The sequence below is a fragment of the Leopardus geoffroyi genome, chromosome D1 (assembly GCF_018350155.1).
Source record: "Leopardus geoffroyi isolate Oge1 chromosome D1, O.geoffroyi_Oge1_pat1.0, whole genome shotgun sequence".
NCBI classification, from domain to species: Eukaryota; Metazoa; Chordata; class Mammalia; order Carnivora; family Felidae; genus Leopardus; species Leopardus geoffroyi.
In genome coordinates, this window is record NC_059329.1 from 12,202,401 (window position 1) to 12,229,370 (window position 26,970).

At 40.3% G+C, this 26,970-nt stretch overlaps 2 protein-coding genes across 2 annotated transcripts; one reads left to right on the forward strand and one right to left on the reverse strand.

The window, feature by feature from the left end:
• Positions 1-1,434: 1,434 nt before the first annotated feature.
• Positions 1,435-19,555, reverse strand: CD1H11orf71 (chromosome D1 C11orf71 homolog). The gene is made up of 2 exons (XM_045482877.1): positions 19,544-19,555; positions 1,435-2,032 (listed from the first exon to the last, which is right to left on the reverse strand). Exon 2 carries the CDS (start codon positions 1,885-1,887, stop codon positions 1,492-1,494), a length of 396 nt encoding a protein of 131 aa, XP_045338833.1. The 5' UTR covers positions 1,888-2,032; positions 19,544-19,555; the 3' UTR covers positions 1,435-1,491.
• On the forward strand, positions 2,026-10,812 carry RBM7 (RNA binding motif protein 7). Its single transcript, XM_045482876.1, has 5 exons — positions 2,026-2,316; positions 3,073-3,235; positions 4,112-4,199; positions 7,301-7,391; positions 8,977-10,812. Exons 1-5 carry the CDS (start codon positions 2,221-2,223, stop codon positions 9,337-9,339), a joined length of 801 nt encoding a protein of 266 aa, XP_045338832.1. The 5' UTR covers positions 2,026-2,220; the 3' UTR covers positions 9,340-10,812.
• Positions 19,556-26,970: the final 7,415 nt, after the last annotated feature.

A 26,970-nucleotide genomic window follows, 5' to 3' on the forward strand; every position in this document is an offset into this window, starting at 1 on the left:
GATCTTGTTCACCACTTTAGTCTGACTGCCTTGTACAGGTAGCATCGGGCAGAGAGTAAGTTCTCAATAAATATCTGAATAAAATGACTAAAAGCCCCTAGCACAATGCCTTACACATAGCACTCAATAAAGGGCAGCCATTTTCCCTATGACCTTGTTTCCAGACCTCTCACTATTAATCACGCTCTGATTTACCAACATTCTTCTTCAGACATGGTTCTAACAACTCAGTACTGTATGGCGTGTGGCAATTTGGCTTTATCTGATCATAATGACAGAGGAGTCCACTGGGAAAAAGCTAGTCTACCTGCTTACATAGAGGTGGCACTTAAAAAGCCCACTGTCTCCCAATATTATCCTTTAAACCTTAGGAAATGGATGATGCAGAGAATAAAAATATCAGAAAATAAGGTGCAATCAGCCAGCTAAGAGAAGAACCAGGATAGTACAGTGTAATGGAAAGTCATTGCTACTAGTGCTTATTCTTAAGGCTGCACCTAAGGAAGAGTCCGGTGTGGTGATTACTATTGGTTAGTCTCCCTATCTAGAGCACACTCCTTGATCCCTTTGATGGCCTGACTGTTAAGTTTGTCTACAGTGCTCACCACTAGGAACATCTTCAAATATTGCTGAACGGTTGAATGAGTGAAGACAAACAAGAACGTTTGAAGAAGATGCTAGAGTGAATAGATGAACAGCTTCTAATAAGGAAACTGTGAGACTAATGGTTTCCATCATTGGATTTGGGGACAACAGACTCAGGTCAAGGAAAGAATGCTAATAAAATCACAAATATAAATGTGAAAACACTTTGGAGCCTTTGGCAAAAACAGAAATGTAAATTGGCTTAATAATTTGAATGAGCAGCAAGGTTTAGGTTCGCTTTTGTTCTTAGTATGATTGAGATTGGAGTTTGTAGACATCCCTGAAGAAAAAGTGGAGGGAGATGGAAAAGGATTAAGGACTAGATAACAGGCTAAGCGTTGGGCCCTACGGAAGGATGAGCCAGGGTGGTAAATAAAAACTAAGCATTTCCTTTCCACCAACAAAAGTAAAGGTAATGGGAATAGTCTGGGGTATAGAGGTAGGCGGTTAGGGAAGCTCCAATCGCAAATCTCAAAGTAGGACAATTGGCGAGGAAGAGGAGAGAAGACTGGCAGAGCAATTTGGATCCTTTGTTGGGATGGAGTGCACAAGGGGAAACAAATGGTTGCTGACCTCTGGGAATGGTGGCTCAGCTTTGCGACTAAGGAAAAAAAAAATCTCCTCTACCTTCTTCCTGATCTAATCATCCCGGCCGCTTTAAAACCATCGGAATAAAGCAGTAAGTAAAACTTTCCTCCGTATTAAGCCGTTATTAACAGGACTCCTACGTGTTTTTATATTAAGATTTAAATACATCTCTAAAAATAAGACTGCCATGGCACCACGAGAGGATTTGAGAGAGGCCTTGTTTACAAGCGGATCGAGGGCTGACGGGAGGTTTTCATATTAAGCCGAAAGACGGGCTGCGACAACACTCCCAACTGCAATCAGACGCTGCTGCAGCACACTCCTTAAGAGATCCAGTTTGACCGCGGGGGTCGGGTAAGGTGAGAATCTGGCCTGACGGGAGCGGTTCCGCCCATCAGCTTCCCTTCCCTTTCTAAAGCGTGGCGGGCTGCGGCCGACCCCAGTCGCCCGACGGCTGTCGGCCTGAAAGCTCTGCAGGGCGGCCTGACGAGGAGCGGGTCCTGGAAGAATCGCCTCACGCCTGGCAACGAGGAAGCTGTCTCCAGAGACCATCGCCAGGGCTAAGGCAGACGGGTTGAGATCGCCGTGGGAAGCGCGGTAGGCCATCCTGCTCCTTTGATCGCCGGCGGACAGGGGCACGTAGTTCAGGGCCATCTTCAAACACTGCCCGCAGTGTTTGTTACGTCCCTCGGTCAAGGTAGGCTCTTGGCGGCTACGCAGATCAGTCCAGCCGGTCTCCAACGCGACCCCCGCCTACAGGGAAGCCATTAACTCGAGCCGCGGCCGATCGAGGAGCCGCCTTCAACCGGCGCTCTGCTCTCGAGCATGCGCAGCCCGCCCGCGCACGTCGACGCCAGCCGAGAGCGAGCGTGAATGACGTCTACGTCCGTGACGCCCGGGTCGAAGAGGGCGTGGGGTTTCCGAGAGTGCGCAGTGAGTGCGGCGGCGGCGACCCTTCGGCCTTTTTAGGGAGGGGGAGACATTGCGATGGGGGCGGCGGCAGCGGAAGCAGATCGCACGCTTTTTGTGGGCAACCTTGAAACGAAAGTGACCGAGGAGCTCCTTTTCGAGCTTTTCCACCAGGTAAGCGGCCGAGAGCCGGCTCCTCCTTTCGTTTATCCGGCTCTCTTATGGCTCGGCCCAACGGCCAGGCCAGCCTTCTTTTCGAAAGCTGGGTTGTGGGTCCCGGCGCCCGAAGGCTGGGCCGCTTGGGGCCGGAGGTCACTCTGGGAAAGTGACGCGCTCGCGGGGGGGTCGCTTTATGGTAAGAGCCCTGGTGAGTTCACGCTCAAGTGACTCATTGGTAGAGTATATTTTAATGGTGTGGTCATTATCTGTTTTCCACATAAGTTTTTTTTTTTTTTTTTAATTGCAGCATTAGAATATTTAAAACAGACTCGTAAATACGCTGTAGAAAAGCAGACTTGTAGTGTTTCTGTGTTAAAATTTGCATTAAAATGTGTTAAAAATTAAGAGTATCCTTTTCTCTCCAGTTCTGTTCTCTAACAGCTGGTAACGATTGGTTAATCGGTAAAAAAGCGAATTTTTAGTCCGAGAAAACCGGACTAGTCTTGATAAACCGTTACCTGGAGTGAGAAAATGATGGATGTTGGTCGCCCTGTTAAAAAGTCATAAGGTACTCTGAAATGTAAATTGAGTGACTGCTTCCATTTCCTTATGGTCTTCCTTCCCCCACATAAATTAATCAAGTGTTTGGTCGTAGCTATAGGATCTTTAACCGAGGTGGAAATTCTTGTGTGTCCATTTTTTAGACTTTCTGATTACATTTTTGTTGTTTTTCATCTTTGCAAAATTCGAGATTTCTCTTTTCGTCTATAGGCTGGGCCAGTAATAAAAGTGAAAATTCCGAAAGATAAGGATGGTAAACCAAAGCAGTTTGCATTTGTGAATTTCAAACATGAAGTGTCCGTTCCTTATGCGATGAATCTGCTTAATGGAATCAAACTGTTTGGGAGGCCCATCAAAATTCAGTTTAGATCAGGTAACTATTCAGTGTTATTGTTTGGGGAGAGGGTGTTTTTGTTTGTTTGTTTCTCAGTTCTTTGTTTTTAATTTTGTTCAATTTTAAAGAACCTCTTTTTAGATGAAAATACTTCAAACTTTGTGGATAGTAAATTATATATCCCTGAAAATAGGTAACATTGACAACATGGCTTTTGAAAGTTGTCATTTTAAAATTGAATTTGGGGGGCGCCTGGGTGGCGCAGTCGGTTAAGCGTCCGACTTCAGCCAGGTCATGATCTCGCAGTCCCTGAGTTCGAGCCCCGCGTCAGGCTCTGGGCTGACCGCTCAGAGCCTGGAGCCTGTTTCCGATTCTGTGTCTCCCTCTCTCTCTGCCCCTCCCCCGTTCATGCTCTGTCTCTCTCTGTCCCAAAAAAAATAAATAAAAACGTTGAAAAAAAAATTAATAAAATAAAATTGAATTTGGGTTAGTGAAGAGAATGTAAACTTTGTTGTTAGAATGACTTGGGTTTGGGTCCTTGCTCTGAAAGGAGCAAGGATTATTTTCTGAAAACGCTTTTCCTAGCTGCTTTGTAATTCACATTTACAAATTTTGATTCTGGATCCTGATGAGGGTGAAATTTTCTGTGTATCCAGTCTCAAAATTTAGTGTGGGGATCAGAATATTATGGCCGGATTGGATATTTATACATTGGATAATACCTTGTTTGGAACCCTTTGTTTTGGATGTATCTGGTATTAAACACATAAGTTTTACTCTGATGAAATTGTAAAGCAGTCTTACTGTAATTTGAGGTTTTCTTTTGTAGCCTCTGTCTACATGATTTGGGGTAGGGGAGACATAATTTCAACTTAAGTTTTCTATCAATAATTTCTCAATTTTTTTTTATTTTAGGAAGTAGCCATGCCTCACAGGATGTCACTTTGTCATATCCCCAGCATCATATTGGAAACTCAAGCCCTACCTCTACATCTCCTAGCAGGTAATATCTTACACCTATTGTTAAAATCATTTGTCAGAATTTTTTTTTTTTTTTTTAATTTTTTTTTTTTCAACGTTTATTTATTTTTGGGACAGAGAGAGACAGAGCATGAACGGGGGAGGGGCAGAGAGAGAGGGAGACACAGAATCGGAAACAGGCTCCAGGCTCTGAGCCATCAGCCCAGAGCCCGACGCGGGGCTCGAACTCAGGGACCGCGAGATCGTGACCTGGCTGAAGTCGGACGCTTAACCGACTGCGCCACCCAGGCGCCCCTCATTTGTCAGAAATTTTCCTAGGTAGTGATCCCAAAACGCACAATGAATGATTTGTTTCCTTCTTTAAGCTCCTTCTTCTTCATTCTTCTGCTATATTATTTGTATGTTGATTTATAATTAGGTATAATTAGGTTTCAAGGGGATTATAGACAGACATGTATGTATAGTACCCCTAAAACGGATGCATATGTTAACTCTATGTTCATTTGGAAAGACATACTCACACATATTTTTGTACATAACTGAAAGAAAACTTCTCAGAACATTACTTAGCCCTTATTATTTTCAGTATACTCTATTTTCTAATCTGTTTCCTTTAAAAAATTTAAATTAGTTTTGACCACCAGTTGGTTGTTAATTGCAGTTTAAAAATAACTGTCTGGAAACAGACTAGTGGACTAAGCGTTTGTAGAATGGGATTCTAGGTGTGCCTCCACCGATTGTATAATCTTGAGATAGTGTCATTTCTCTGACCCTGTCCTTCCATTTGTCAGGAAAAGCTGAGTTGACTGATGTCTAGAACCTCTTCTAGTTACTAAGGGTTAGAAAAGATCCCGTATTTACATAAATAATTTTATTTGCGCTAGGAAAGCCGATATTTCACCAGGGACAGTTTTTTCCTGGATTATCCACAGAGTTATTCTATCAATCCTAATGGGCTTCATTTAAGGAAGAGTTAGCAAATATGTGTCAGGTTCTTTAGCTCCTTTGCATTTATGCTCTCGTTTCTCACGGCAGTCTTATGAGGTAGGGATTATTGTTAGTTCTACCTTATATGTGAAGAAAATGAGGATTGGAGGTTAACTTGCTCAAGTTTGAACTGTTCGTAATAGTGGACTGGGATTGAAACCCGGGCATTGTGACGAAGCCTCTAGGATTGGCTGCCTAATGGAGCTTACAAGTCTTCATGAAGACAGGTGTATGTTTTGTGACTACCTGTTTGATAAGTCCTCTAGAGAAAGAGTAGAACATGCTTGGAGAAAAGATCCAGCAAGGAGAGATGATATAAACGAATGAGGAACTAAAAGGGGCCAACGTACCTAGATCACAATGAATGAGAAATGGAGAGTAGCAGATGGTGTTGGTGCAGTAGAAGAGGTGAGACGATACAGGGTCTTTCTTCTAGACCATAGGTAGAAATTGGGAACGTTATCCTAATAACCGTCAAAAGATACCAAAATGTTTTCAGTAGGACAATAACGGGAATAGGTTTGTATTTTAACAATTTGTTTGGTTGCTGTGGGAGAACAGATTAGGGGGGACAAGGCTGAAGATAGACCAATGAGGAAACTGTTGGTAGCAAAGTATTGGCATTAGTTGTAAGATAGCAAGGAAGTTCCTGGGATGATGTTGATGGTTTGGATTAGGGCGGTGCCAAGAGCTGGGGCAAAGTGGCTTCGATATGACAAGATGACTAGATAGCAAAGTTGCGAGAAAGAATAGTGTACAAAGGGTGCCGTCTTCGCATCCTTTCTTGCTAACTGAAATTGTGTTTAAATACTTCTCAGCACATCCGGAACTTGAAGCTTCTCAAACCACTTTTGTAGAAGCTTCAGAGGTATCTCAGGTGGAGGAAAAATGAGTTTTGAGCTCCCTCAGAATTCTCTTTGGGAAAAAATATGCAAGTAAATGACTTGTTTTTAATTTAAGGCTAGAACATACATCGTTTTTATACTCTTCTTATAAGGAAAATTATACTTTTTACCCCTTTAGCATATGGATATACAACTAATTTAAGAAAACCCAAAATGGGGAGTGGCTGGGTGGCTCAGTCAGTCAGTTGAGCGTCTGACTCTTTTGCCTCAGGTTCTAATCCCAGGGTCATGGGATCGAGCCCTGTGTCAGGCTTCACACTGAGCATAGAGCCTGCTTGAGATGATCTCCCTCCGTCCCTCCCTGCTCACACACGTGCCCATGCTTGATGTTTCTGACTCACTCTCCCTCAAAAAAAAAAACCAAAAAAAACCAAAAAAAAAAACCACAATGAAAATATCTAAACTATGAGGCAAATCAATTAGTGATATGATTCTAAATATTTTAAAATAAATTTAAAATACTTGCTAAGTGAGTTTTTCTGTAGAGTAAGCTTCCTTTTTAGGAGGTGGGGAATAAGATATAAGTCCTTGAAATTAATATCCTATTTACGTTACAGAACTCTTAATTCCTTGTTCTCCCAGATTTATTCCTCTTCCCTTTCTCAGTAAATGTGTGTGTAATTGCTCAAGCCAGAAATCTGCGTTTTTATCCTTAATTTTTCTTTTCCCTTCATCTGTCATATCTAATTAACCAAATCCTTTTCGTTTCAGTTTTCAGCCTAAGCCTTTGTGCTAGTCCCGGGATTGACGTTTTTTTTTTTTTTTTTTTTTCTCCTATAAAGGCCACATACATGTTTCAGTCGTTGCAGGCCATCGTAACAATAGATAGAAAATACAGACACAAGAGTGTTACAAAAACTGGATTGGCCCATAGGCTATATAGCTTGCTCACCCCTGTGCTCGTTCTTCCTGCAGCTGGAATGTTTTGCCTCCAGGTGATCTTGTTACTCAGTTTTCACTTCAAATGTCTCCTTTTTAGAAAGGCCGTCCCTGACCAGCGAGCTAAAATAGAACTCCTGTCTCTCACCTTACTTGCTTTTTAGTTGACTATTCATAATAACACTTGGAACAAGGTAAATTGTCTTACTCTCTGAATCCTTCCCCTTATCTATGAGAGCAGATACCTTGTTTTTCTTGTTCATTCCTACCTTTGGGACCTGTGTCTTGCTCATGATTAGTATGTAGTAAATATTTGTTAAATGAATGATTATATGTTGTTTTTCTTTCACAGGCATGAAAGGACTGTGGATAACATGATTCCATCAGCACAGATAATTCAGAGGTCTTTCTCTTCTCCAGAAAATTTTCAGAGACAAGCAGTGGTAGGTTGATTGATCAACTTGACTTGGTAAAAAAAAAAAACAAACCAACCAAAAAACAACAAAACACAGCAAAACACTTAGATTGAAATGTTCAAATAATTCTTAAGTAATGTCCTAAGTTTTCGTTAGACTAGCATGATCTTTGTAGATTGATTACTCATTTTAGTTTTCACTGGGCTGAAGTACATATTTAAAAGATTGAAGATAAATGGAAGGGCTGTGTTTCACATTTGTATTTTTCTTCATCCATTGTTGTGGGGGTGGTGTGTTTAAAAGACAGGAAATTTATTCTCTGATGTTCTTGTAACCTAGGCTGAAGGACTTATTAGCATATGCTCTCTTTGATGCTTGTAACAGTAATTGAATATATTGGAGTCTTCAGACCATCTTCCTCTTGCTTTCCATTTTTTCTGTAATATGAAGCTGTGAGACTAGGCTTAAAATCCTTGATATGTTTTACTGTTCCATCTTTGTGTCCAGTCCTTCATTTTTTCATTTTGTCGTCACGTCCTTTATTTGTTTCTTTTTCTTGAATTCATTTCTTCTTTTTTTCACTGCCCAATCACAAGCATGGCTTATGACCCCTTGACCTTTTGCAGGCCTGCAAAATAAAAACAGAAGAATGAAATAATGTAAAATTGAGCTCAGTATAAAGAGATGTCCACTTTTATGTACATACCACGTATTTTTCTCATTTTGCTGTAGGCTATTTAAAAAAAATGATCACTGGCTTATAAGCTATCTGCAGGCAGAATTTGGGGGACCACTGGTCTAGTCAGTTCGTACTTGTCTCCATTTTCTCCTCACTGGTCCATCTTACACACTTGTTTGAAAATTATTGTAACTCTGTTTTGCTTATCTTCCTGGTAATTTGACTTTCCATCTTGTAACATAAAGTCAGAAGTCTCTAGCTTAGTTATTAGGTACTCCAATCATCTGGTGCCAATAAAGCTTTTTAGCCTAATTGTCCATTAATCAGTGCTTATGAGGTCTGTAACCTCTCTCAGAGTTACTTGCTATTCTGCGAACACATTCTGTTTCCTTGTTATCTTTGTGCAATTTCCTTTCCTTGATATACTTCCCCCTTAAAATATTCTATCCATATTTTTAATACTCAGGTCCTATGCCACCTTCGTGAAGCCTTTCCTAATGATACTGAGTTCTTGACTCTTTATGTGTTCATCAGACAGTGATTTACATTATCATCATTTGTATGATCTCTTCCCTTCTACGTTTTGTTCTTGAGGGCAGGGAGTAGTAGGGGTAGTCGTAGAGGTGGGGGGGAGCAGGTGCCTGGGTGGCTTCGTTGGTTAAGCTTGCGACTTCAGCTCAGGTCATGATCTCTCATTTCGTGAGTTTAAGCCCCTCATTGAACTCTCTGCTGTCAGCACAGAGTCTGCTTTGGATCCTCTGTCTCCCTCTCCCTCTTTCAGAAATAAACGTTTAAAAAAAAATAGTAGTTACGTACAAATATCTTGTAGTTGTCCATTGGAATGAACAAACTTTGACTTGTTTAACCTAAGATCTACCTGGGCAGGTGGATCTACTAAAAATATTTGTAAACATTTCCTTCTTTTTCTCTTAGATGAACAGTATTTTGAGACAGATGTCATATGGTGGGAAATTTGGTTCTCCACATCTGGATCAGTCAGGATTTTCCCCATCAGTTCAGTCACATAATCCTACTTTTAACCAGTCTTCAAGCTCCCAGTGGCGCCAGGAGACGCCATCCTCACAACGTAAAATCAGACAGAATTCTCATCCCTACGTCCTGGACAGACATTATAGCCGTGAACAACGCTACACTGATCATGGGTCTGACCATCATTACAGAGGAGGCAGGGACGACTACTTCCATGAAGATCGGAATCCTGATGGCTGGAGCCACGATTATGAAAACAGAAGAGACAGTAGTAGAGATGGAAAATGGCGTTCGTCTCGACACTAGCAAGTATTAAAGGACGATGTTTTTATAGGGTCACTCTAGGTCCCTTTGGCTGAATTGATCTGGAGGTGTTTTGTTAACTTTACAGAGCAGCTTTACAAGTTGCCACATTTCTTTGTAAAATTTTTAAAACCTATAGCTGCAGTCTAGTACAGAAATAAGAATTGTGGTTCCAGTTTTATTACATTAATAACCTTTCACCTCAGGGTTTTATGAAGAGGAAAGGGTTTTATGCAAAAGAAAGTGCCACAGTTTCTAATCATTTTAGACAATTAACGAAGGGATGTGTTATATGGATTGGTTGTATTATAAAGCAGATATTTTAATTATCTGTTATCTTTTTGTATTGCAAGAAGTTTGTTGTCAGTGAATCAGATTTTGGTGTATATAATAGAAAACATTCAAGTTTTGATAGTCTGAAATGACTGTCAGTATTTTGTTGATAAAAGAAAGTAATTTCAGTGACTCATTTTACTTAAAACTTATTGGGGTTTTAAGGGGATAAATCATATTTGACTTCTTAGAGAATTTTTAGTGTAAGTTCTGTGACATGCTCATTTGAGTTTTACTCTAATTGAACATAAAATTGTAAATCTATACATGTTGTCTTATTCTAAAATTTTAAAATGTACTTATTAAATCATGTTTGATGTATAACTGAAGTTACTCAGGAAGTTAAATATCTCTAAATGTATTTTTTTATGTTAAAAAAATACAGTGTTAATATAAATCCCCTTTTCAGGAATAACAAAAATGTAAAAGCAGAGGTAAAATGGTAAAATGTTTTACTGAAAGTATTCTTTTTGCAAAAAGAAGGTTCATGAACCGTTTAAGTGCTGCCTCTGTTACTCAAAACTTTAAAAACTTTAACATTTTCAAAGTGCCCAGGACATGTGTACGTGGGTATGTTTTATTGTGGAGATTGTACAGATTGCTTTTTTGTTTGAACGTTTGAAACAATTTAAACTTTTTCTGATTTAAAAATTTTTAAATCTTGTTTAACAAAATTGTGTATCAAGATGCTGTTTCCCATTTATTGTAGAACTTGTTTATAAAAAATCATTCCTTGAAAAATTTTGATCCTTTTTAATATTAGTAACCACAGCATTTATACTGTGTTCTTTTTTAATATATTGAAAACCTAAAAAAGAGTGTGTCTTATTTTTTTGACATTACTAACTTTGGAGACCATGTATACAAAGTTAGCAACATACTTTTATTCAGTGATGGCCTGGTGTTAAGAATGTTGGTTCTTAGAGCATCCTGAAATACTCCTTTTGTACATACTGAAATTAATATTTCAGAATCAGATTTTCAGTGATCTGGATTATAGTTCTTACCAGTTACGAACTGGTTACCCTCCTTAGTCTCTGGGAGTTCACGTACTCTCAGGTCTTCCCTGTGTGTAAATGCATGCCGTTTTTCGGTAAGTGGAACTATTGACTCCGCATGATTAAAAGTTTGTTTGCTTACACAGTTTATTTTTTATTTATTTATTTTTTTAAATTTTTTTTTTTCAACGTTTATTTATTTTTGGGACAGAGAGAGACAGAGCATGAACGGGGGAGGGGCAGAGAGAGAGGAGACACAGAATCGGAAACAGGCTCCAAGCTCTGAGCCATCAGCCCAGAGCCCGACGCGGGGCTCGAACTCACGGACCGCGAGATCGTGACCTGGCTGAAGTCGGACGCTTAACCGACTGCGCCACCCAGGCGCCCCTGCTTACACAGTTTAATAGAAGGATTTGTTTGCAGTGAGCTTGTTCATCAGTATCTTACCTATGTGAATATTTGGTAGCTTATAGAGATTAACAAAGATTAGTACTGCTTTATTGCAAGGTATCTCTGGGTCCGATCCTTTCATATTGATTCATAGGTAATCCTGGTTCAGGGTAATCTTTTTTAATGATTTTAATGACGGGGCACACCCCTTAGGAGGTTCCAGTGGATCTCTTTCACTTCAATCCCACCCAGTTGAAAGTAACCAAACTAATAAATGTACTGGGTAAAGGCACAGAATGAGATGGTCCCAACAAATTGGACATAGTTGGGGAGCTTGTTTCACCCAGGCTTGAGCGCTACAGTAGAAAGGAAGAGGTGTTTTTGTGGGAGCACGGTTTCTCCCCAAGGGTGTGGCACGAAATACCACTCTGTTCTTTAATGAAGTGTTGGGTAAATGTTCTGTACTGTCTGACATGGTGTAACTCTCTCTTACGGAGTGGCAACACCATAAAGCTTCTGACAAGTACTGCAGTAAAGAAATCTTTATACTTAGTATTCCAGACTTTTTTGACCCTTATTTTACCCTTTTGTACATAACACCTATTAATATACTAAGACCTCTAAAGAATCTGACCCCACCCTCCTCTATCAAATCAGTCAATATTTTTGGTACCACTTTCCAGTTCTGTTGTGTAGGCCCATATTCCTCACACCTACTGCCTATCATGCTAGAAGGGGCAATCATCCTCTTCCAGGATTATTCTATCAGCACCCTACTGTAGCAGTTTATGTATTCCAATAGTATCCTGTATTTCGCTTGTCGTAGCCTTATACTGTGTTATAATTTTCTTTTTATTTGTATCTCTCTAGAAAGTTCCATGAAGGCAGGAACCATATCTTACCAGTGAATTCTCAGTATCCAGTACCTGGCATTAAATTACTTGGTAAATTGTTGATGAATGAATGAAGGAATGTTTGTCAGATAATTGAATTAAAAAAGGAGGCTTAATCATAGTAGTAGTTTTTTTTTTAATAGGTTTCCTAACCATGAACCATCATTGCATGCTGTTATAAAAACTCTGTATTACAATATATTGTGCCTTTAATACACTCTAGAATTCTATTTGCTTTCCAAAAGTGTTAAGGTTTTGATCTGTATTCATGAGGTTTTCTTTTAAAAATTGTTTTATTATGTTGGTTTGGTTTTGGAATTATGGTTCTGCTAGCTTTATAGAATGAGTTGGCAAGCTTATCTTGTTCTATGCCCTGGAAAGAAAGTTGAAAAATACAGGAATTAACCTGTTTCTTTAAGACTTGTTAAACTCCTTTGTAAAACTCATTTCTTAGAAGTAACTGGTTTTTTCTCCCATTTTTTGTTGGTTATCAGTCTATCCGTATTTCCTACTTTCTCAGGAATCAATCTGAATAATTTATACCTTTCTAAAAAAAAAACCCCATTTTCTCTGTCTTTCCAAATTAATTGACAGTTGTACATGGTATTTCTTACAATTTTTGTTAAATTCTATCTGCAGTTATAGTTGTTTTAGTTCCTGATATATTTTACTTTCCCTCCCACATCTTCATTAGACTCACTGTGCTGTTATACATTGTGCATTTATTTATGTAAAAGCAGCATACCACATTGTTTCTGTTTTTGAAACCTTCCCTTTTAAAGAGATCGAAGTAAAAATTATATATGATTCCGACAGTTAACCATTTCTGGAGCTCTTTGGTCCTCCGTGTACATCCATCTGGTATCTACTTGGAAGTTTTTGGGATATGTCTTGTAGTGCAGCCTTCCTGGTGATGAATTCTTTTAGCTTTTGTGTCTGGAAAAGTATATTTCATCTTTGTGTTTGAAATATCTTTTTGCTGGGTATAGAATTCTAACTTGACAGTTTTTTTCCCCCTTTTGATATTTTAAAAATGTGGCTCTACTGTCCCCCTGCTTGCATTTTTTCCTATAAGAATACTGCTGGCTAGTACATAATGTGTCATTTTTGTCTGGCTGGCTTTGAGCAATTGGATTATAATGTGCCTTAATACAGTTTTCTTCATGTTCCTTTTGCTTGGAGTTTTTTGAGATTCATGGGTCTGCGGGTTTATAATTTCAATCAAAATTGGAAAATTTTGGCCATTGTTTGAAAAAAATTTTTTTGTCCTCACTTTCCTCTTTGGAAATTTCAACTACGCTTAATACGAGACTACTTAATGTTATCCCATAGCTCACTGATGTGTTGTATTTTTTAAATTTTGTTTTCTCTGTGTGTTCATTTAGATAGTTCTATTACTAGGTCCTCATGACTACTTTTTCCTTTTTTTTTCCCCCCTGCAGTGGCTAGTTAGCAATTAATTCCAATATAATCTTCATCTTAGATGTTGTAGTTTTTCTCTCTAGAAGTTTGATTGACGTGGCTTTTCTTCTTATTGGTACTCTGTTTTTTTTTTTTTTTTTTGTCTTCAGCTTCATGAGGTACAATTGACAACATTGTAGTCTATTTAAAGTACAGAGCACGATTTGATACACATTGTGAAAGAGTCCCCCCAGTGAGTAAATTAACACATGACTTTTGGATCTTTTTTTTTTTTTTTTTGTATCTTCACTATCTTTACTTAATTTTTTCAACAGTTGGAATACAGTTACAGTAATTTTTAATGTCCTTGCCTGCTACTTCTAATATTTTTGTCAGTTCTCAGTTGGTTTCTGTTGGTTCACTCCCGTTATTGGATGTGTTTTCCTGCTGCTTTTGCACACCCTGCAATTTTGACTGGTTGCTGGGCAATAGGGATTTTACCTCATTGGATACTTGATAGTTTGTATTTCTGTAAATATTCTTGAGCTTTCTTCCAGAACACACGTAAGTTACTTGTAAACCATTGTAGCCAGGACATGATTTAAGATTTGTTAGGATTTCACAACTATTTAGGATTAACTCCCCCATTACCAAAGCCAAATCTCGAACACTGTAACAGATGCAAACACTGTAACACATGCTCGTGAATTACGAAATGTTTCAGTCTATCTAGTGGGAACAGATACTATTCCTGGTCCTCTGTGAGTGCTGAGTAGTAGTCCCTCTAATTCTCTGGGGCAATTCTTTTCCCAGCCTTAGATAGTTTCTTCAAACCTGTATGCTGATCTCTACTCTCATGAATACTGGAGGAAACCGGCAGATGTCAGAGTTTTCTCCTGGGCACCTTAACCGTGTGCAGTCCTGTGTACTAGACGTTGTAGCTGTCTCGGTTCCCTGAGACTCTCCTGGAGTTTGCCAGGCTTTGCCTACCCCGCCCCCAACCACACTGCTGCCTGGAAATTGCCTCAAGGCAGCAAGCTGAGGCAATCTTAAGGCTCACCTCATCTGTCTCCCGCTCTTGACGATCACTGTCCTTTCCACCTGACGTCCACTGTTTTGTGTTTTTTTCTTTGTATTGGTTGTTCAGGCAGGAGGGTAAATCCAATCCTTGTTACCGCGTCTTGACTGGAGGTGGAAATTAAGTCCTGGGTTTTGACACATAGTGTACTCACCATTCTTCATGTTAAATGGTCTGTATTTTCATGTTTGATTTTTTTTTCTAACTTGAGTTATTTAGTTCCTTTTTAAATTTCTAATTGATTTTTTTCCCTTCTATTGTGACTTTTTATAGCCTGTGGAGAGAGAACGTGGCCAATGTGATAAAATAAAAAACAAATAGAACAAACTTGTAGAGATAAAACCCGATCACTAGCTGGATGATCACAGGCTTTTTTTTAGGTTTCCTGGCAATGAGCTAACAGGGCTGACCCACGGCCCAGGCACACCTGTCCCAAGGCTGCGGAGGAGAACTTGGAAGGCACACCCGTCCTCCTTGGCTGGCCCTTCTGCCTGTGAGTTCCATCCTGCCCTTTGGGACACCCGCCAGGTGTTCGCCTAAAGGTTTCTTTCCCAATTTTTCTAATGGTTCCATGCATGTGTGAAAAACAATGATTTTCTCTGTTTCAAAACTCTGCCTTGACAAAATTATCTCTTACCTGACAAAAAGTGTAAATCAAAAATGTCAGAATGAGGAGTTATTAAAAAAAAATTAAAATGCGTGCGTATTAATTTAATACACATAAGTATACATTCACTTGCCAATCTTTTGATGTGGAGCCAAAGCCCTTTCCTTATATCTAGGTATGCTAATTGGAGGTTAGTGGCTGTTCTTGAATAAATCACTACCAGGTTGCATTGCCTATAATTTCCATCTTGAGTTTCCTCATAGTGGAAGGCAGTTGCAGAGAAACTGGTGAAGGATTCAAGTTTTCTGTTTCTCCTCAACAGTTGTCTTGCTCACACTTAATCTCAGCAAGTTCTTACAATGATTTATCCTTCCTGAATCTTTACAAAGTAATTCAACTAGTTTTCTAGAAATTTTTATGTTCCACATTCGTATTCGTATTTTATATTCATCCATATTCTTATTCATCCGTTTATATCATGTTTAGGTTGAGAATTTGCATTAATGAGCACTAAACTTAAGCAGGTTTGGAACAACTTAACTGGAAAAAGGAAGCACGGGTGAACTTCTAGGAGTGGCTGACTAGTCCCTAGGCTGCAGCATATCAAGGGCACAGACATTTATTACAGAAAGAATAGGGAGCACCAGTGAATCCAACAACTCAGTTAAGTGGAATCAAAGCAGAGAAATGTGCTAATTTGGTAGATAAGTTCTGTTAATTATATGTTTCAAATCCTACATGTTTTTCTCTTCTTGACCTCTTAGTTCTGAAAGAGATGATTCTAATTTATGATGTTCTCTGAGTAATGTATCCTGAAGTGGGTATGTATCCTGAAGCTATTCCAGATACAAAATGAAGCATGACGTTCCTTCACCGTGTACTGTAACTGTTACCAGTGTAAATATCCTCAACCCGTTCCCATGCTATTAACTTTGGGTTCTCTTCTGGTTCATATTGCTATTTCACACCTCCATTTTGCTTAGTATTAGCCAGCTATGTCTTTGACTCTTACTTTTGAATACCTCTGTGTCACTTGATTTTAGGCATGCCTCTTATAGTAAGGGATGTTTTGATTTCTTCCTTCTATACTTCCTTGCATAGGTATGTTTCCAGGATTGATCCCCTTTTCTTTCCCCCCACCCCCTTTCTTCTAGGGTAGCATTTAAGAACTCTGGATACACACTGGCATCACCTAAGAGCCTTTCAAAAAAACAACTTAATGCCCAAACTTTACCCCAGAGCCTCAGGGAGGAAGCATGGTGTCAATATTTTTTAAAAGGGTCTGGTATAAAGTCAGGATTGAAAACTGTACTGTCACACTATTTCTATTCCTGTAGTGTATCCCTGTACATTCTCATCAATCATATTAAAGTTTATAGTTGTTTTTTTTTTTTTTTTTTTTTTTTTTTATCAGACAGGCTGAAACAGTTGTAGCAGTCAAGGTAAAATCAGAGTGATAAAGTATAAGGGGCTTGTTGTAGAGATTTAACCTTAAGCAACTGTGATCGCTGGTGGAAAAATCTGTTGCCCTGCATCTGGTGTTGGGCCTGAAGTCACGGTAAGTCAGCCAGATCAGCAGCTGGGAAGAAAAGCTGAACAAGAACAGGAGCAGGGACAAACCGGAGAGTGGTAGAAAACAAACACGGAGCTTGCATCTGTCTCTTGTTACCCTGCCTTAGTTGACTTGGACGATGCCTGCAGGTGTGGCTGGCACTCTCGGCCACAGAACTGCACGTATCTTTGGCCCAGGACTCAGAGAAGTTGGAGGACATGTGGCAGAACCTGGAGGAGCCACAGCCTGGGCGCTGCCCCACGCCAACAAGGTGAGCCAGGAGACCAGCAACAACGTGCATGAGGTACCACGGTGCCTGGCACCCTCCTCTAATCTTCTGGAATGTAGAAAATATGGTTGCTGTTTTCCTTACAAGGTCCAAGTCTCAAGCAAATTTCCCTTGCGGTCAAAACCGCATTGCAATTTGAACACTCTCTACCTGGACTTAGGCTAAGAGCTTGTTTCTCTAGAGACTGTCCTCACTTCAGACACTAGCTACAAGCTCAGGGATTCCTGGGCCATAACTCCTGACCAATCTGCTACAAATTCAGGGGTTCCCACTACTGATAATTCATGAGAATGACTCATAGGACTCAGCTAAGAGCTATGTTTATGGTTGCAGTTTTATTATAGCAAAAGGATACAAATCAGAATGAGACAAAAGAGGAAACACCTAGGGTGAGGTCTGGAAGGGTCTCAAATAAGGCTTCCGTGTCCTCTCCCCCTGGAGTCAGAACACATCACCCTCCTGGCACATCATTGTGTGTTACCAGGCAGGAAGCTTATCCAAGCTTTGTGTGCAGAGTTTTTACTGGGGCTTCGTGACAGAGGTATGATTGATTAAATCCTTGGCCGTGCGATTGAACTCCGTCCCAGCCCTCTTCTCCCCCAGGAGTTTGGACTGGTATCAATTTGGCTCAGAGCCTCAACTCCAGTCGCAAGGCTGATCTTTCCAGCATGGACAGCCCCGATCCTGAGACTATCTAGGGGCCTACCATGAATATGAAGGATGCTCTTCTCACTTGGGGAATTCCAGGGATGTGGAGAGGCTCTCTCCCAGGGACCAGGAACAGAAGCCAGTTGAAATCTTTATTATAGAGCACCAACTCTAAATGGAACTAGACAGGGGAGGCTATTCTGGTTGACACAGTGCAAAACCATCACAACAGGATGATACCTGACCCCCTTGCGCCCCACCAAGAAAACACCTGTGGAACACTTTCCCTTTCCTTGCCACGTCTCTCCTACCATGAGCATACAGACCACCTTCCAAGCTCAATCTCTCAGGTTTTAGTTTCAGACTGCCATTACTGTTTAAACATTTTATCTTCTCTCTAAGGTCATATTTCTCAACTTCTTTATTATGTATTATACTATATTATAGCTTTTTAGAACTACAAAGTTATTTATTATACTATATAATATATTAAATTAGCTTTTTTTACCTTATACTTCTAAAGAAGAAAGCAACATTACTTGGCAAATTTATTTTTTATTTTTATTTAAAAAATTGTTTTTAATGTTTTTATTTATTTCTGGGAGACAGAGAGAGACAAGCATGAGTGGGGAAGGGGCAGAGAGAGAGGGAGACACAGAATCCGAAGCAGGCTCCAGGCTCTGAGATGTCAGCACAGAGCCCGATGCGGGGCTCAGACTCACGAGCCACGAGATCATGACCTGAGCTGAAGTTGGACACTTAACTGACTGAGCCACCCACATGCCCCTTGCCAAATTTAAAATGATGTGTATCGTATTTGGTTTGGGTCTTGGTATGGGAATAACTTTTTTCAAACAGCTAGCATTTAGTGAGTATTTACTATGTGCTAAGGGTTGTCAAAAGCTACTTAAGACTGTTTTGCAGAAGAAGGAGTTGAGGCTTACAGAAGTTAATAACATCCCCAAGATTACACAGTGGTGGTGACCTGGTTCATATCCAGTCAGTCTGATTCCAGATGTCAACCTCTTAACTCTTAACTATTCTTCTTCTTCTTCTTTTTTTTTTTTTTTTAAATGTTTATTTATTTTTGAAGGAGAGACAGAGCGTGAGCGGGGGAAGGGCAGAAAGCAAGGGGGACACCGAATCCAAAGCAGGCTCTGGGCTCTGAGCTGTCAGCACAGAGCCCGACTAACCCACGAACCATGAGATCACGACCTGAGCTGAAGTCGGATGCCTAACTGACTGAGCCACCCAGGTGCCCTCCCCACTCCTTTTTTTTTTTGAGAGAGAGAGAGAGAGGGCACAAGTGAGCAAGGGTCAGACACAGAGCGAGAGAGAGAGAATCCCAAGAGGGGCAGAGAGAGAGAGAAGTGGGGCTTACCAGAAGCAGGGCTCAAGCAAGCTCACCCCAAGCGGGGCACGAGGTTACCCAATGTAGGACTCAAACTCATGGACCTGTGAGATCATGACCTGAGCTGAAGTCAGATGCTTAATGACTAAGCCACCCAGGTGCCCCTATGCTTCTTTAGTTATGTGTGACAGCACCAAAGGTAGACCATATTGCTTTTATGGCTTGATGTTTGGCATGCTTGTATTTTGTGCTTAAAATAAGAAATTACTTATTTTTATAAGTTTGGTATTTTTATCTTTCTGTAAATGATAATAGAGCAGATACCAGGAGGGTAACTGCTTCACAAGAGTTATAGTAGTAGATAGCTTTTATTCTCATTTAATGAAAAACTAAACTGGATAGGCTCTTGATTACATTTATCTTGATATTGGTACTTGAAATACAAAGATATACTAGTGTACTACTTAAAATGTTTTTATTAATGTTGCTAATATAACCTGGAGATCTTTTTTAAAATTTTTATTTATTTATTTTTGAGATGGAGAGAGGCAGAGAACAAGTGGGAAAGGAGCAGAGAGAAAGGGGGACAGAGGATCCTAAGCAGGCTCCCCACGGACCGCAGAGAGCCTGAAGTGGGGCTTAAACCCATGAACCCCGAGATCATGACCAGAGCGGAAGGCAGCCGCTTAACCGAATGAGCCACCCAGGCGCCCCTAAGGTGGAGATCTTGAATTGTGATTATTTGAATGAAATTTTCATGGATGTGATAAAGAACCTCCTTTGGGAAATTTACAGAATTATTATCATTTTTATGCGCCTTATTAATGTGCTTTATTTCAACATCAATGTGCATTATACTTTCTTTTTAAGAACAAATAATTACAGTGTTCCTCAAATGCATTGGTTAGTATTTCTTTGCCTAAAAGAGTCACAAAAATGTGACTCAATTCCTGTTGGTGAAGGTAAAAACGCATGTATCCCGTTTGTTCTAGTTTTCTACTGCTGTTTAATAAACTTCCCTAAAACTCATTGTTAAACCCCAAACATTTGTCCAGGACTCAACAGGGATGGCTCTTCTCTGCTTAGCAACATTGGGGTGACTCAGTTTGGGGCTGAATGATCCCCTTTGAGACTGGATTACTCATACAACTGTCAAGTTGGTGGTGACTATCGGCTGAGACCTCAGCCGGGGTGGTGAGCTGGGTGGTTTTGTTCCTCTCCATACAGGTCTGCTTGGGCATCCTTTCAGCACAGTGACTGCATTCTAGCAGTGAGCATCCCAAGAGAGCAAATACACAGCACTTCATAATCTAGCCTGAGAAGTCACTTCTGCTGCATTCTGTTGGTCAAAAAAGTCACAGTGGTCCACCCTGGTTCATGGAGAGGGGACAACGAGAGCCCAATGATCAATGAGAGGAGTTTTAAGATCATATTGTAAGAGAAGAATGTGGGATAGGAACCATGGTTGTGACCATTTTTTGAAAGCTAAATCTACCATACTATTCTTCCAGGACCTAGATTCGGTAAACAGCACAACTAAACACAACTACTGTTGTTTTCTTCTAGCTATTTTATTTAAAAATTTTCCCACTTAAATGTTTACTCCATTTAGATTTTATTTCGGTGTAAGTTTTGAAGTCAGGAGCCAATTTAAGTTTTTCTTCAGGTATAGCTGCCTAGTCACTAACACAATTTGTTATCAATCCATCTTTCATCACTTATAAGAAATGGTATCATTACCAGATTCTAACCTTCCCCTTTGTTTTGTCTGTTTCTGGCCTAACAACCTATAAATGTCTGGCTCTTCCTACCCTAGAACCGAATTATTGCAGGACTAGTTTCTTCCACGCCCACCCCACCAATTGTTTTTCTCCGCCCCCCCCCCCCGCCCCCCAAATTTTGCTGGCTTATTCTTGGATGCTTATTTTTCTTTGTGAACTTTTCTGTATCAACTTAGCTTGTCTAGTTCTAAACCAGTCTGTTGGTATTTCCATCAAAATAGTGATTACTAATTTTAAATCACTCTTACCATGAATGAAACTGGGTATTTTTGGCTTCTTTGTATCAGCCAATAATATTTCCTCATGAAACGTTCATATTCTTTGACCATTTTTCTACTAGGGTTTTGATTCTTCTTATTGAACTGTGAACACTCTTCGTATATGGGAATATCAGAGCTTTGTTTGAAATGTCTCTTGTAAATGTTTTCCCCAATTACAGTAGTCCAATTCTATCTGTGGTTTTTCTTTCTGTGGTTTCAGTTTTCTACAGCCATTAGTGTTGAGAAACCAGACTGTCCTCTCTGACAATGTGTGAGTAGAGCCTAGTGCTACGTCACAGCGCCTACGGCATTCCCCTCACTTTATGTCTTCATGTAGGCATGTTTTCATCTCACATCATTGCAAGAAGAAAGGTGAGTACAGAAAAATAAGATATTTTGAGGAAGAGAGAGACCACATGCACATAACTTTTATTATAGTATATCATGATTGTTCTATCTTATTAGTTATTATTGTTAATCTCTTACTGTGCCTAAGTTACAAATTAAACTTATCACAGATGTTTTGTGAAAGGAAAACATAACATATATAGGGTTAGGCACTATCTGACATCCCCTGGGGTTCTTGGGACATATCTCTTGTAGATAAGTGAGGACGGCTGTGGTTTTGCTTCTGAGGTTTTTTTTAAGCACTGAAATAAACAGTAAATTGTGTGTGTGTGTGTGTGTGTGTGTGTGTACACATAAGTGGGCAGAGGAAGTGAAAGCTATCTTTTCTTGAGTGGTTTCTTCTGCTAGTTTGAGATTTATGCATTCTTTGCCTACCCCCAAAACAGCCATAGTTTTTCAGGATTTTTTTGTGACCTTGTTTTTATGTTTAAGTGTTTAATCCATTTAAAATTTTTTTCAGTGTTGGGGCGCCTGGGTGGCGCAGTCGGTTAAGCGTCCGACTTCAGCCAGGTCACGATCTCGCGGTCCGTGAGTTCGAGCCCCGCGTCGGGCTCTGGGCTGATGGCTCAGAGCCTGGAGCCTGTTTCCGATTCTGTGTCTCCCTCTCTCTCTGCCCCTCCCCCCTTCATGCTCTGTCTCTCTCTGTCTCAAAAATAAATAAACGTTAAAAAAAAAAATTAAAAAAAAAAATTTTTTTTCAGTGTATTGTGTGAAATTCTGACCAAACCAGTTTTTTGCTAGTCTACCTTTCCAACACTATTAAACAAATGCTTTTATTTAACTGTTTTTCAGAGTTCAAAATATAATCAAGAACACATAATTTTTCAAGTTGGAAGAAAAATCCAATTATGATTTTGACTTTAACTGTGTGAAGTCTTACACTGATAACAGCAAGAACTGCTACTCAGGCCTAAATGTGAAATGACTCATTGCTGGAGTATAAGCACATTCAAGTCACAGATTTGATGTCCTTTAGTTTCTATTTTAAGAAGATGGCCCTCCCTCCAAATTTAGTGATCTGTAAACTTTATTTAAAAAAAATTTTTTTTAACTTTTATTTATTTTTGAGAGACTGAGAGAGACAGAGCATGAGCAGGGGAGAGACAGAGAGAAGAGGGAGACACAGAATCCGAAGAAGGCTCCAGGCTCCAAGCTGTCAGCACGGAGACTGATGCGGGGCTCGAACCCATGGACCGTGAGATCATGACCTGAGCCGAAGTTGGACGCTTAACCGACTGAGCCACCCAGGTGCCCTGAGATCTGTAAAGTTTAAATTAAAAATTTTAATTCCTGTTCATAAAGGAATAATTCTATTAAAATTTTTTTGTGGTGAGATACATTAAATTTGGCACTTTAGCCCTTTTAAAGTGTACAGTTCAGTAACATTTAGTATATTCACACTCGGCAACCGTCACCGTATTTCCAAAACTTCCTTGTCATCCCAAACCCACTCTGTACTCAGTAAGTAGTAACATCCAGTTCTGCTGTCCTTCCCAACACCGCCCGGTCCCGCCACTCTCCCCCCTCACCACCCCCCCACCCCCCCGCTGACAATTCAGCCCACAGACATTCGGTCTTTATGAATTTGCCTTTTCTAAATATTTTATATGAGTGAAATAATGCATCATATGTCCCTTTCTGTCTGGCTGATTTCATTTAGCCTAATTAAGGGAATAGTTGTAGGAAGCAGTTGTTGCTATTACTTAATTTTTTAAAATGTTTATTTAGTTTTGAGAGACAGACAGAGCACAAGTGGGGAGGGGCATAGAGAGAAGGAGACAGAATCTGAAGCAGGCTCTAGGTTCTGAGCTGTCAGCACAGGGCCCCACACGGGGCTTGAACTCACGAACCGTTAGATCATGACCTGAGCCGAAGTTGGACACTTAACCAACCGAGCCACCCAGGCGCCCCACAAGTATGTCAGAATTTGAATGTAGGTCTCAGACACGCTAGTACCACAGTTATCCCCCTCTGCCACCCTCCCAAGATGAAGTGTTATGGTTTGGAAATAACTGTACAAATGGGGCAAAAAAAAAAAAAAAAAAGGGGGGGGGCATAATTGATTGTTTTTTTTGTGTCCATAACTTTTACATCCATAACCTTTTCTTCTCAAGATGGAATTCAAAGGCTACTTTGAGGTCAGCACAGAAACAGACGATAGGAAATGGAAGAGGTCTAACTATTTGAATAGTTAGGATTAGTCATCAAAGTATTCTCTAAAGTGAAGTGCATATTTCTTACTGCATTTCCTAGGAAGCAAAATAGATACAAAAAATTCCAAGAATGAACGAGTCCTAAGGGGTTTGTAGAGTTTGCTTTTAAAGCAATGCTTACTTTAGCTGTATCAATAATAAGTTTTATAAAATAAAAGGAGAGATGTACAATTGGATGAAACAGAAATAGGTCATTAAAGCTTGGGCTGTGGCACGAGGTGACTAACATCCAAAGGTAAATGATGAGCTCTGAAGAGAGTCTAATTTTATGAACACACTTCTGGTGTATTAGTTTACTCTTAGTTTATTTGCTGTTAATGACAATTTAAAAAGTATAGAAAACCCATTTGACTTAAGCTAATTATGCAATTTTCCCAACAATCACTTTTCTTCCGCATGAAGTTTTCTTGTCTGTGTTGCAAGATTTCTCCCCTTTCAAAATTACATTCTGAGTGCTGTTATGCTCATTTAAAATTTAACGCAAGTGTTTGAGGATGGCACTTAATTTGCCACGTAGAAAGGGAATTATTGCTGTCAGCACTTATGTTTGAAAAATTTTGTCAGGACAATACAATTATTTAAAAAAACTGTTCATTCAAAGAAGGTTTCATTTGTTAAAGTGATCATCCTAAGACTTGTCCCAGCTACTCTGTTTCTGATTGTTCTTCTGGAACCTCATGCAGATACCCTTTTCTCAGTTTCATTCTTCCCCACCTCTTTCCCTTTATTTCCCAAGCTTCCTGCTATCGGTGGCAATGTGGTTCTTCTTCTCAACAAACTTGTTTGCTCCTAGACTGCTTCTCTTCCATTCTCTCTGAGACACCAAGGAAAAACCTTTATTACTCTCTTTGTTAACTTGCAATTCTCTGATTTGTTTCTCAAGCTGCAGCAGAATTTTGTGTTCTAATGGCCAAATACAATGACATCTTTCTGACCTCATCCTGAGTTTGATACCCATGACTTCACACCTTCCTTCAAATTTTTTCTTCCTTTATTTTCTGCAGTGCCGCATTTTATTTTTCTTCTTCCTTCCTTCCTTTCTTTTTTCTGAAAGAGAGAGAGCAGGGGAGAGGCAGAGAGAGAGGGTGATAGAGGATCTGAAGCGGGATCTGTGCTCACTCTGGGCTCAACATGGGGCTCAAACCCTCGAACCGCGAGATCTTGACCTGAGCCGAAGTCTGGCGCTTAACCACCTGACCCACCCAGGCGCCCCTGTAATATTGCATTTTCTTTGCGCTTTTCCCATTCCTACCGTTTTGACCAATGGTTATCTGTCTCTGATTTCCTTTCTTCACTCACATTTGAATATAGGCAATCTCCAAAGCATGTTCTATAGGGGTTAGGGATTGTTTTAGGTTATCAAGAACAGAGGCTCAAAAATAGTGTCGTAACAAAGTAAGGATTTTTCTTTCACCTAACCCAGGTTTCCGGCTAATATGGAAACTCCCCTAAGTCACCATGCATAGAGATACCAACATCGCTCCTATCTTTTTGCTTTACCATTTTCATCACTATTCCTGCTCAAGATCACATCATGGTCCAGGACAGGTGCTAAGGCTTTGACCACTGCGCCAAAATTCCAGGTATCAGAAAGGGTAAATAACACTTCCCAGTTAATTCCAATCAAGAAACCTTGTGGAAATCCAATAGTATCATTGGCTAGAACTTAGCTGCATGACCATAGCTAGCCACAAGGATGGTAAAGTGCCTGCTAAAACTCAGAGATATGTTATGCATGAAGAAGTGTATTTTTTTCAATGTTTATTTATTTATTTTGAGAGAGAGAATGTGAGCAAGCACACATGCATGCGGGGGAGGGGCAGAGAGAGAGGGAGAGAGAGAATCCCAAGCAGGCTCCACAATCCATGCAGGGCCTGACACCAGGCTGGATCCCACGACCATGAGATCATGATCTGAGCTGAAATCAAGAGTCAGATGCTTACTTGACTTAGCCATGCAAGTGCCCCAAGAGAGAAATGTATTTGATAGTTAATGATTAGTGTCGGCCACAGTCTGTTTTCTCAGATGCTGGCTACGTGACCAGACGTGATCAGTATTTATAAATAGTGAGTGGGGTGGGCCTTTTAAATAATAATAACAATGATTTATTTATCCTATTAAGCACTTGCCACATGCCAGGTATTGTGCTGCCTTTGTGCCTAGTATCTCAAACTCTTACAATAATTCTTCAAAGGAAGTAGTTAGTGCTCTCAGTGTTTGGAAGATGAGGAAAGGGAGTCTCAGAGAGATTAGAGTCAACTTGTTTAAGGAAATATAGGCAGAAATTAGCTGAGGTAGGGTTTGAATTCAGCTCGTTTGTCTCCAAAGCCTATTGTCTTTTTCATTATACATGGCCCACGCTGAATATTGATGCCCATATTCTTTTGTCCAAAAATTCATTAGACTGCTCTAACTGGATGTCATAATTTCCAGTAGCATGTACCTTGGACTATTCAGAACTAGAGTTGTCTAAATTTGGTTGCCATGACGATTACTAATCAATTCAAGTTTGTCATCAAGATAGCTGCAGACCACCATGTACATTGGTAGCACAGGGAGGTAGTTAACTCTGAACAAGCTGTGGGTGCCAATGAGGAACCCACAGGAAGGACTCACACTTCACCCTGGGGCCCTCTACCTGAGTAACTCAGGACCTCAGGTCTGCAAAGCCTCAGGCCCCAAGTACCTGTAGGCGTGCTAAACAAGCCCACCCCCTGGGACACTGCCTTTGCATGGGGTGGCCCTTTTCCAAATCTTGAAATTTTACTTCATGTTTTCGTGAGAAATAAGACAGGCCAGGTGCAAGAGGCCAGGACTGTTAGGCCTGTGGTACATCCTCCACATGGAAGGGAAGTCAGGAGTGAGAAGAAATACTCCTCTTCATTCCCCATCCCTGCTCCTACCTTGCTTCAGTTTGTTGTTGTTGTTGTTGTTTGGTTTTTTGTTGTGCTAGTGGAGAACTCAAGCAGTGTTGTACCATACCATTATCATATGTACTTTTCGTTGAAAGAGCTCTTTTAGAATACGTGCAGCCGCTCTGTTCTCCGTGGACCTTACACACACATCCGGTAGAGACTAAGCCAGGAGACAAATGTACTACATGATAGTTGCTGTGCTGTCAGAATTACCCTTTCCCTCCTTCTAACTTGGTCAGCTTCTTCTCTGCACTGTGCTCTTTGTTTCTGGCAACTTCTTCCTTTAGTTGATTTCTCTCCCAGGATACTCCTTACTTTTCCAAGAAATGGTCTTCTGGTAGGCTTGCCTCACCAGTTTGTTCAGTGTATGCCAACACGTTCAAATTCAGCTGAGAACTTTTTTATTTTTTAATTTAAAGCTTATTTTGAGAGAGAGCGAGCAAGATTGAGGGGGCGCGGGCAGAGAGAGATGGAGAGAGAGAATCTGAAGTAGGTTCCACACTGTCAGCTCAGAGCC